Source organism: Melitaea cinxia, chromosome 20 (assembly GCF_905220565.1).
Source record: "Melitaea cinxia chromosome 20, ilMelCinx1.1, whole genome shotgun sequence".
Classification (NCBI taxonomy): domain Eukaryota; kingdom Metazoa; phylum Arthropoda; class Insecta; order Lepidoptera; family Nymphalidae; genus Melitaea; species Melitaea cinxia.
Window position 1 is genome coordinate 11,042,912 of NC_059413.1, and position 12,283 is coordinate 11,055,194.

The following is a 12,283-nucleotide window of genomic DNA, read 5'->3' on the forward strand; positions in this document are numbered from 1 at the left end:
AAACGTTATGTTGAACTTTGGCTCAAATAATTGTGTTTGCTCGCAAACGAAAAAAAAAACCGACTTCAATTACATCGACAAGTAATACAACGTAGATCGACGAAAAAATAGTCAAGCAACTACGCGTTATCAAAGATTACTCAAAAAGTAGTTATCAGATCTCGATAAAATATGTGACCACATGATAAATACCAGCTTTCGATTAAATTAAAAATTATCAAAATCGGTACACCCAGTAAAAAGTTATTACGGATTTTTGAGAGTTTCCCTCGATTCCTCTGGGATCCCATCATCAGATCCTGGTTTCCTTATCACGGTACCAAACTAGGGATATCCCCTTTCCAACAAAAAAAGAATTATCAAAATCGGTACATCCAGTAGAAAGTTATGCGGTATAATACAACGTAGGTCGACAAAAAAAGCGTCAAGTAAAAACGCATTATTAGATATAACTCAAAAAGTAGTAGTTAGATCTCAAATAAATTTAAATGGGACCAATTGGCACACACCACCTTTCGATTAAAACAAAATTTGTCGAAATCGGTCTACCCGGTCAAAAGTTCTGATGTAACATACATTAAAAAAAAAAAAAAAAAAAAACAGTCGAATTGAGAACCTCCTCCTTTTTTGGAAGTCGGTTAAAAAAAAATAAGACGCGATGACTAATCAAATATATAAACCTAATCGATTCTAACAAATTTGATTCACAGGAAACGAAGATGATTTACCTTGTTATAAAAACGATGTAAACAACTAAATACTCAAAAAACCAAGGTCGTTACGCCTCGGTACCGCTGAAACTACCAAGGAAATTTCGAAAAAAAAACTTTTTTCTAATCATTTTTTCTTTTAATCAAAAATAATACAATTTACTTAGTAACTAATAAGGAAGGCGTTTGGAATTTAACAAGAATGCAATCAAGCAGAAATGATAAAAACTACAAACATTAGTGTAAAACGTGGGTGGTGGCGCGGGTATACGAAATTCTAAGCGGAAATTTAGTGGACTGTATATTTGTTTGCTTGCTCGATCCCACAGGTAAATGGGACGTAGGGACTTTGGAATTATGGAGGAAGGGAAACTGACCTTTGCAAGCTTCTTCTTAAATGGCCGCCGCCGTTGTCCTTCAGGCACACGACGAGCGCCGTAACACTTTGTCCAGGGCTGATACAGTCTTCTTCCCTTCACTCACACAACTCCCAAAGCGGATAATTATAGATTTACGGTAGGTAATATTAATCAAAACGGCACAAAATTACGTATGTTTTAAAAAACAAATTAGCGGGCGCGGCGCGGTGCATTCGATGCGTTATTATATATTGACAGCAAAAAGTCCGAAGAAAAAACGAAGATCCACGACGTCACTCGATAAGTTTACGATTTGATGCACAGCTATAAAGTTGCACTTGCAATGTTCACTATAGGTCAGGGGATAGACAGCGGGCGGGATTTTCAAATGGATTGTGGATCGAGCATTATTTATTTCTAGATTAATCAAAGTTAACGCGCTGGCGCGTCCATGCCCCCGGGGTTGAAGCGCTACCTTCAAAGAAACTACGACGCGGAGTTTACGAGATTTAGAAAACAAAATACGAAATCTAATCTAAATTATTATGACTAATAAAACCAAATAAGAATAACCTAACCTAACCTACGCGGAATGACTACAACTAATTACTGTTTAGGTAGTGGACAAAGACGCACTACAGGACGCAAATACGTTCCTGTAGCGGTACGAACGCGAACAATACGCGTGACACCATTCGATCCAGGGAAGACTTCCTCAACTACCCCTAACGGCCAGTGAAGTGGCGGTGCATTATCGACTATAATTATTACCACATCCCCCTTAGCGATCGGATTGGTTGGAGTGTTCCATTTGTTTCGAGTCTGTAGCGTATGTAAGTAGTCAGCCTTCCATCGTTTCCAGAACGACTGAACAAGTTTATCGATCAATTCTTGGCGCGAAAGCAAATGTAACGGACCTTCTTCTATCTCCTGAGCCGGTAAGTATTTTAAAGGAGTGAGGGTGAGAAAGTGAGCCGGTGTCAACGCGAGAGATTCCGATGGATCGTTCGATAGTGTGCGGCACAATGGACGAGAGTTCATGACTGCCTCGATTTGAGCAAGCACAGTACTGAACTCCTCCAAGGTCAGAATTTGGTCGCCTATCACGCGATATAAATGAGCTTTGAGACTTTTAATGTTGGCCTCCCAATTGCCACCAAAATGACAAGCAGTTGGAACGTTCAGTGACCATTCGATGCGGTTTTCTGCAAGTATGTGACCAAATTCAGACCTGAAGTGTTTCGACATTAAAAAGTCGTGCAATTCAGATAGCGTGCGCTTGGCACATACGTAATTTGTCGCATTATCAGAGTGCACGCGAGCGACGAGACCTCGGCGCGCCTGAAAGCGTTTAAATGCTCCGAGGAAGCTAGCTGTGCTTAAATCGCTCGCAACTTCTATATGTACAGCGCGAGTGGTTAAGCACACGAATAGACAAACGTATGCCTTTGCTGGTCGAATTCCGCGGCCGCGAGATATAGTCACTTTAAAGGGGCCTGCGTAATCAGTGCCAGTGTGCAAAAAAGGCTTAACGGCCGGCGTAACTCGACACGAGCGGTGATCTGCCATTTCCGGAAAATTTGGTTTAGCGCGCAGTCTAAAGCAGGGTAGACATTTGTGTACACGGCTTCGAATTAAATTGCGAGCGGATAAAATCCAATATCTCTGACGGAGTATGGACATCAACAAATCTGGACCGGCATGGCAATTGACTTTATGATGATAATCAACCAGAAGATCTAATATATGACCCTTTCGCGGCAGAATGATTGGATGTTTTGTATCGAAGCTTATATCGGCGTTTCTCAAACGACCTCCAACTCTTATGATTTTATCTTGAAGGAAAGGTTTGAGGCGTTGAAACATTGGGCTGCAATATTTGCCTGATTGTAAATTGGCAATTTCGTCTGCGAAGTAAGAGTGCTGTATTTCACGCAAAATCAAATTTTCAGCGTAATCCAGATCCGACGCAGTCACTGTTTCACGACGCGGTAGCAGCTTAGCGAAACGACAAACGTAAACTACACAACGTAAAAACTTCGACCATGATGAGAAGCGATCTGCGAGCGAAATTATTAGATTTCCTTCGCTGCCTTCTGCAGCGAGAAGAACATGTTTCTTTTCTTCCGGAGGCTGTGACACCGTGGAAGGATTGAAAGCGGTAACAGGCCAAAGATTTGGATCCGTTTCAAGCCACTCAGGGCCAGAGAACCAAAGCGGGTGATCAATTATTTGTGCGGGTGTAAGACCTCGCGACAAACAATCGGCGGGATTGTCAGTGCCTTGCACATGAAAAAAAGTTTGAACGGGAAACTCATTTTGTATTTTGGTGACCCTGTTGGCCACGAAAGTGTCCCAACGATGAGGTGAAGAATGCACCCAGCACAATGCCACCGTTGAATCCGAAAAAGCGAGAATGCGGTCGATATTAATGCGGTTGTTGCAGGCTTCAACTACCCTTGTAATTAAGCTGCTTAGTGTAAGGATCGCACAAAGCTCCAATCGCGCTAGTGATACGACTTTACGAGGCGAGACTTTGGATTTAGCAGTTATCAAAAATACTGAATTCCTGCGAAGGCCTCTGCCATCTTTTACGTGGAAATAAACTACTCCTCCATAGGCCTTTTCGCTCGCGTCCGCGAACCCCACGATTGTTACGATATCGCCAGTGACGATGCCTACATGCCGTGGAATTTTCAATTCACTTAGCAAGGGTAGTTCCTTCTTGAAACGGGACCACTGTTCAATAATATGTTCAGGAGGTACATCGTCCCAATCACATTCGCACAACCAAAGTTGTTTGATAAGAAGCTTTGCGTATAAGACGACGGGAGCAACGAAACCCATGACGTCCCATATTTTAGCGACACATGACAAAATTGTACGTTTAGTACATGATTCAGCGGGAACACTAATCTTAAGACTGAAATAGTCTGTAGCGGGTGACCAACATAAGCCGAGTACCTTATGTGGTTCAGAATCGTCGAATTCTTTAACTGCGGAAAGACGATGAGACAGCGGAATTGCGTCTAAAACCTTTTGTGAATTACTCATCCACTTCACAAGGTCAAACTGACCAGCTTTCAGGAGAGCAATCACTTCGGCAGCGGTGGAGATAGCATCGTGTTCACTATCGACGCTGTAGACGAAGTCGTCCATATACAACCCCGCATCTACGGTTTCTTTAGCACGTGGGTATGAAGCACCTTCATCTAAAAGGAGTTGCTTCACTGTACGCAGAGCATGAAACGGACTTGACTTAAGCCCGAAACAAACGCGGTTAAATTCATAAACCTTTAAAGGTTCTTGCGGGGAAAAGCGATACAAAATGCGTTGAAACCTTCGATCGCATGGACGAATTCCAATGCAAAGGAACATTTGACGAATGTCAGCGGAAAGAGCGATACCATATAAGCGGAAATTAACGATAATATTGAATAAGTTGCCCTGCAGATTCTGACCATTGTACAGAATGTCATTGAGGGAAACTTGTGTGGTTGTCTTGGAACTAGCGTCCAGAACCACGCGCAATTTAGAGGTCAACTTGTCTTCCCTTATGACCCCATGATGCGAAATCGTGTACGATGGCAAATTCTGCGTTGCCTCCGTGTCCGGGGATGCGCGGGAGATATATCCTTTGTCTAGGTATTCCAGGATCACGCTGTCGTAGGCCTCTTTAAGCTTAGGCGACGCTAACATTTTGCGCTCTAAGCAAAAGAAGCGGGTTTTAGCCTTTTTAAGAGAATCACCTAACGACAGTACGTCACCCTTAAAAGGGAGTGCGACCACGTACCGTCCGTCCGCTTCGCGAGTGGTAGTGTTGCTATAAATTTCTTCACACGCCGTGTCGTCTGGACTTAATGCTTTCGGTGCGTTCACCTCTTCCATCTGCCAGAATTTACGCACGGCGGTGTCTAGGGGATCTGTAGCACAACAGTAAGAAACCGTCGCGCAACTGTCAGCACGAACAGGAGCAGAGCCGACGATAACGTAGCCTAACACCGTTTCCAGAGCTAGCGGCGAGGTAAGATCAGATTGACCTTGAACCTTACGTGACAACAAGAGATGCGGAAATATTGAGGCTCCAACCAGCAGATCAATGTCTCCTGGAATGAAGTAAGTATCGTCTGCCAAAGGTAAATTATTGAAATTTATTAAATTCGCAATATCTACGGGGACTGTGGGCAAGCGTTCTGTGACCTTGTCTACAACGAGCGAGTCTATGTCGAAACAAACGCTGAGATCGAACCTAGAAAAGAACCTTATCGAAGCTGAGCCTTGAATCGGTTTGGTTGTACCTCCAATCCCTTTAACTACCGAACAGCTTGGATTCTTACTTGCTTGTAACCCTAAGCGTTCGCATAAACTACGACTGACGAAGTTACTCTGTGAAGCACTGTCCAATAATGCGCGCACAGAATATTCTTTCCCTTTGGCATCGAAGACAATAACGCGTGCGGTGGCGAGCAGCACCGTAGTTGGTGAGCGAGAGATATTAGAACTCGACAATGAACAAATCGATACGTCATTGGAGCGTGCGGGTGAATCCGAAGATTGTGACTTACTGGTGTCGTTGCCAGCAGTGCTGGTAGTAGCAGGATGGTGCACGGTAGCACCGGGCGCCTTCTGCGAAGGAGTAGCACCAGAAGTTGCACCAGAAGACGCGGAATTTACAAATGCGGAATTTACATTGGCGGAATTCCTGTGGATCATACTGTGATGAGGAGATGCACACCAGCGACACCGCGACTTACTGGAGCAAGAAGCTAACCGGTGGTTCCCAAAACAATTTATACAAAGGTTGTTCGCCTTAACAAACTTGAAACGATCTTCAACAGACATCTTATGAAAAGCGGAACAATTATAAAGATGCTCGTGTTGTGAATTACAGAGCGAGCAGAAAGTCTGTACAGGCGTAGTCGCGGTAGTAGTATATGTATGCGTCGACTTGGGCGGTTTGTGTGGCTTAGAAGCCATATCCGCTTTTCGTTCAGCACCTTTCGGAACATCCTGTTTCCCAGAAGTGCGTTGTAATACCTTAATATGTTCGCGGAGGAAAGCAACAAAATCGTCATACAAAGGTATGTCGCTATTATGTTTATTTAACTCGAAGAGGCGGACAGTTTCCGGATCTAACTTCTTTTGAGCGAGATATAAAAATAAGAAGTCAGCCAGATTATCTAAATTTAAATTTTTAAGCGCGGCAACCGACGATGCAAAAGTGTCCAAAAAATTTTCAAGGTTGGTCGGAGTCGCGTTTGACATCGCCTTAATATTATAAATTTGATCTAAGTACGAAGTTGCCAAAAAACGTTTATCTTCAAATTTATCAACTAACGTTTTAAAAATTAGTTGATAATTTTCCGCGGATGGCGTGATTCCAGCGCAGGCCAATTTGGCCTTTCCGGATAATTTCCCCATAAGGTAGTATAACTTTTCGGCGTCGGTAAGAGTCTGGTTCTCATGTATGATTGTTCTGAAGTTTGTATAAAACAGACTCCATGCCTTCAAGTCGCAACCATCGAACGATACCAATTGAATCGGAGGTAAGTAAGGTTTCAGTCTTCGCGGGTCATCATCCTTTGCAATTTTTACACCTCCCGTATACTCAGAGACTAAACGCTTAACTCGGCTGTATAGGCGTTCAAATGACGTTAGGCTACCGAACTCCGGTTTCGCTGAAGGGTTTAGCAATAATAAGCGACTGTTATAGTCTTCCACTATTTTGTTAAATTCGGAACGCAATGTGTCTATGTTAGAACTAGCGTCGAGGAAGTCCTCCCGTAATGAAGGTCTAGTACTAACATTTTTTGACATATCAAAAATTTCTTGTAGATAGCTAAATATCGCATTGCGTTTTTGCTCCATTATAACTAATTGAGTATCAAAACCACTCTTATTTTCGGAATCCTCTGTCGTTTTGTTACTCTTTGACATGTTTACTAAGTACTAAGAAACGAAATATAACGATTGTAAGTTTTAAAAATTATTCTAATACGCGAGTAATGTTTGTTACGGCGTAAAGTTATTACTTATTAGCCGCGTGCAGTTAAAGGTCACGCACGGTTGTTCCTATCTAAGATTAGGTACTCGAATCGATGAACAGATGTATTCTTTTATTTCACGTACGTAATTACGTAATTTAGACGATATATTTAATCAATAGACTAATTAATATCTAAGCGGGAGACAACTACTATGTAAAATAACTAATATTACGATAAATATGTTACGTATGGCCTGTGTAGGTACTTAACAAATCAATATAAAATTACCTTATTTCCTAAGCAATGCGGGACGAACGAAATTAATTTGTTTTAGAAACGAGATAATATGATGCGCGGAATAATCAATTACCTACGTGCAAATCTTATAAACTTAGAACTATTTAACAATTAGCGGTTTCGAAATCCGGCTCGAATGGAACCAGCAATGGTGGCGCGGGTATACGAAATTCTAAGCGGAAATTTAGTGGACTGTATATTTGTTTGCTTGCTCGATCCCACAGGTAAATGGGACGTAGGGACTTTGGAATTATGGAGGAAGGGAAACTGACCTTTGCAAGCTTCTTCTTAAATGGCCGCCGCCGTTGTCCTTCAGGCACACGACGAGCGCCGTAACACTTTGTCCAGGGCTGATACAGTCTTCTTCCCTTCACTCACACAACTCCCAAAGCGGATAATTATAGATTTACGGTAGGTAATATTAATCAAAACGGCACAAAATTACGTATGTTTTAAAAAACAAATTAGCGGGCGCGGCGCGGTGCATTCGATGCGTTATTATATATTGACAGCAAAAAGTCCGAAGAAAAAACGAAGATCCACGACGTCACTCGATAAGTTTACGATTTGATGCACAGCTATAAAGTTGCACTTGCAATGTTCACTATAGGTCAGGGGATAGACAGCGGGCGGGATTTTCAAATGGATTGTGGATCGAGCATTATTTATTTCTAGATTAATCAAAGTTAACGCGCTGGCGCGTCCAGTGGGTAAGTAAAATTGTTTGTTTCTTTAAAAGCTAATTGGTTCTCGAAGCTTTTGTAGTCTCAGTTTTTATCTTTGTGTATGTTTTGAACAACAATGTTGCCATTTAAAAGCAGATACACGCATACAAATAAATACCCATACATAGATACAAGAATAAAAGCACTCACAAACATAAGGACACACACGAAAACACAAAAAACAACGTTACGCTTACGTTAAACTAATAACACATTTATGTTTTTCCAGGAATTTAAATATTATAGCTAAATATAATAAAATGGTAGTGATAACTTGCTACCTTTCAAACCATTTAAGCCAAGGTCTCATAAAATTGGCCATAAAATCGAATGGGATTCGCATTTAGGTGCATCTTTGTACATCAGTAACCTCAATAGCAGAGCAGATGCAACTTGAAATACGTCTCCGATAAATACATACTTTACGGTAATAAAAATATTAGCCAATTCATAACAGTTATCCAAAACAAGTAATAATAAAAGTAAAGTAAAAATAATTGTTTTTCTCAAACAAAAGAAAAACTGACTTCAGTTGAAATCGACAAGCAATTCAATGAGAACACCACCAACACAGTCGAAGCCAATTACTTAAATTAAAAATTAAACAGTAGGTTATTAAGTAACAAGCACCGGCTTTCAAATAGACAAAAAAATCATCATAATCGGTACACCCGATAAAAAGATAAGAAATTAACACACGTAAAAAATACAGTCAAATTGAAAACCTCCTCCTATTTTGATGAAGGTTAATTATACCCAGACACGGGGTGAGAATAAAATTCACAATCATGAAGAAGAAAGCAGGGCTCTGATATTTGCGTTAGCGGACTAAAAAAACGAAAATACACTGGATATTTTCAGATAAAAGGAAAAATTCTGTAGTTTAAAGAAAACATTCTGATATAATATTAATATTTTTTCTTCTATTACCTACCTACACAGTAAACTTACATCTGCTTATAGACACTACATGTAATATATCTACTTATATCTCACCTATATAACATTTCATCATCAAATCATCGGCATATCGTTACATAACCAATTTACATTTATATCTATTATGTACACATATGTCACATTTCATAAATTTCCAAATTAAAATAAAGTAAATTGTAATTACTTCAAACTACCCACATTTATTTGTATATCATACTCATTGTTCAGGCAAGTAAATAAATTGTAATAATATCACCACCAAATCTGTATCTACAATAAAAAACATTAATCTCGTTTCAGTTATTCCTACAGGAGATACAGTGTTCGTACTCATGACAAAAATAACGTCATTTTCAGTCATATCTGGAACAGAGTCAAATTATTTATATCCGTTACAATATTTAAACTTTATCTTGTATAGATTTCTTCTGCATCAGCACTGTCTACAATTGTGAATGACAACGACAGACAGGCATATTATTATTGTTCTTTTATTTCAGTATTTCAACCTATTATTACATTTATTGTTTTCTTTTTACGCGAATTTCTCTCATTACAATGAAACAACTTTTTCTGATTTTATCTATATATTATTACATTTTTAAATATATTAAAAAAAAACGATATTATTTAAAAATATAAAAATAGTATTCCTCCGGTGGCAGGTTGAGGCCCACCGACCGGTATTTAAGGCACCAGGCTGAGTAATCTTCCTTAAATGCGAACTGTCTCAAGCAACACTGCCTTTTGAATCCGACCCTGGATTCAACAGTCAAGCGAGAGTTTCTTAAGATGTTGGCCGAAACTCTTCGCTAATAAACCACTGACCAACCCAACAATTGGAACAATTACCTGTTGTAAATATACTAGCTGACCCCACAAATCCCCTTAATTCCCCCCCCCCCTCCCCTCTTATAACTTAGGGATATGAGAAACAGATGTTGGCCGATTCTCACACAATGCACCGATGACTCGATATGCACACAAAATTTTATAAAAATTCGTCCAGCCTTTTCGGAGGAGTACCTAGTAACCTAAGTAACATTGCGACACGAGAATTTTATATATAAGATATTATTTTTGTTATCGTGATTTGTACGTGTAAAGCTATGTATTATTTATTAAAAAATATTAAATTTAAAACAATAAGGTTGTAAGGACAAACTATTGCTATTAATTACGATTTATAGCTTATTTTATTTATTCTTAACAGATTAATTTATTGATAATACTTACGTAGTAATTTTAGTTAAATAGTGTAAAAACGATGATTACTTACTAATAAAATCGTTAAATTTACAGTAGTCAGTAGGTGTTTAAAAAGACTTTAAAATATGACATACTCGGTACCTATGAACATGTTTTTATGATGGACCATGATAGCTTTATACTCGTAAAGTATAAAACGCAAGGTATACTTTGTAGTAACTGAAAAATGATGAAATAACAGTGAACATTGAAAATTGATTGAAAATCATAAAAGTTTATGATCTTATTTCAATAGAAATAGGGTGCACTTTACAGTACGTACCGTTAAAATGAAGATCGTTTTAACACCTCACTTATGATTACGAGTATGTTATCCTAGTAGGTACTTATATTCAAACTATGACTATTACCTGGTAAATTACTAATATATACTATTTATTTTCCGTAATATAAAAATTCTTAAAAATTATATCTCTAGTTAAACTTTTTTACTGTAAATGAAATATTATTGTATTGTATCTGTTTATTTTTTTAAAGGCCCCAAATTTTTAATTCCATTCTTAAAAGTAGGAAATCTTAATTCATACCGTATCCTTCTTTGTTAGTATTTTTGATTTAATGCATGAATATGATTTCTAAAATTTAAGTTTCTTTTAAAAATAGTAACAATGCAAATTCGATAGATAGGTAACATTTTATTACTTGAATGTTCTCCACTTCAAAAAAAAATATTTTAAAAAAATATACTATTTTTTTTACACTTTATTATATTTTTTACTATATTTTTATGAAATTATTTTGAAGTTTAAAAAGTATAATTCTTGCGTGTATTGGTTACCCCAAAAACATGCAATTAATAAACTAAAAAGGTGAAAAAATAACAAAGCCAGCATTCTTGACACAATTCTACGCGGACATGATTTGTACCAAAACTATCGGTAAATATTTAGTTCTTAAGTTGTAATTGTAAAATATGTATAATGTTTAATACAATAATTGAAAGATATTAAAAAAACAAAGACCCAAGTTTTAAAAAACAAAGACCCAAGTTTTTAAGACCTTGGATTGGGGGGAACGAGGCATCAACGTCAACGGTGAATTCATCTCTCACCTTCGTTTCGCCGACGATATTGTCATCTTTGCGGAGACGCTGGATGAGTTAGGCCAAATGCTGGCCGGCCTAAACGAGTCCTCCCGACGTGTCGGTCTCTGTATGAACTTGGATAAGACGAAAGTTATGTTTAACAACCAAGTCATACCGATACCGGTATCGGTCGATGGTACCCTTCTCAAAGTTGTTCAGGATTATATTTACCTACGCCATACTATCCAACTAGGCCGCAACAACTTCGAGGAGAAGGCCGATAGGAGGATTCGGTTGGGCTGGGCGGCGTTTGGCAGACTCCGTCGAGTCTTCACTTCGAAGATTCCGCAATGCTTGAAGACAAAAGTTTTCGTGCAATGCGTCCTGCCTGTGTTAACATACGGAGCCGAGACGTGGACACTGACGAAGGGACTGGTCCACAAGTTTAAAGTCGCTCAACGTGCAATGGAATGGGCTATGCTTGGGGTCTCTCTCAAAGACAGGATTAGAAATGAGACTATCCGCGAGAGAACGAAAGTAACCGACATAGCCCACAGAATTAGCAAGTTGAAGTGGCAGTGGGCTGGTCATCTGTGTCGCAGGACCGATGGCCGTTGGAGTAGACGGGTCCTAGAGTGGAGACCGCGACTTGGCAAACGCAGTGTGGGACGTCCTCCGGCCCGTTGGACCGACGATCTACGTAAGATTGCCGGTGTAGGCTGGATGAGGATTGCGGAAGACCGGGATGTGTGGCGCGAACTTGGGGAGGCCTATGTCCAGCAGTGGACTGCGATAGGCTGAAGTGATAATGATTAAAAAAACAAAACTATTCCGTTTTTATGATTCCCTGGTCTCAGCCTTTGGTTGAAAGATAAAAATATTTTTTTGAGTGGTGTGGTGGGTGGATTGATTGATCAAAAGTTTTTCCATTTAACTTTTATGACATTTGTGTATTTTTAAAAATACTTTACTT

General features: G+C 39.4%; 1 protein-coding gene across 1 annotated transcript; it reads right to left on the bottom strand.

Annotated features, from left to right (window-relative positions):
• Nucleotides 1-1,675: 1,675 nt before the first annotated feature.
• Nucleotides 1,676-7,006, bottom strand: LOC123663262. The gene has a single exon (XM_045597951.1). The coding sequence runs from the start codon at nucleotides 7,004-7,006 to the stop codon at nucleotides 1,676-1,678; it is 5,331 nt and encodes a 1,776-aa protein (XP_045453907.1).
• Between the last annotated feature and the right edge of the window lie 5,277 nt (nucleotides 7,007-12,283).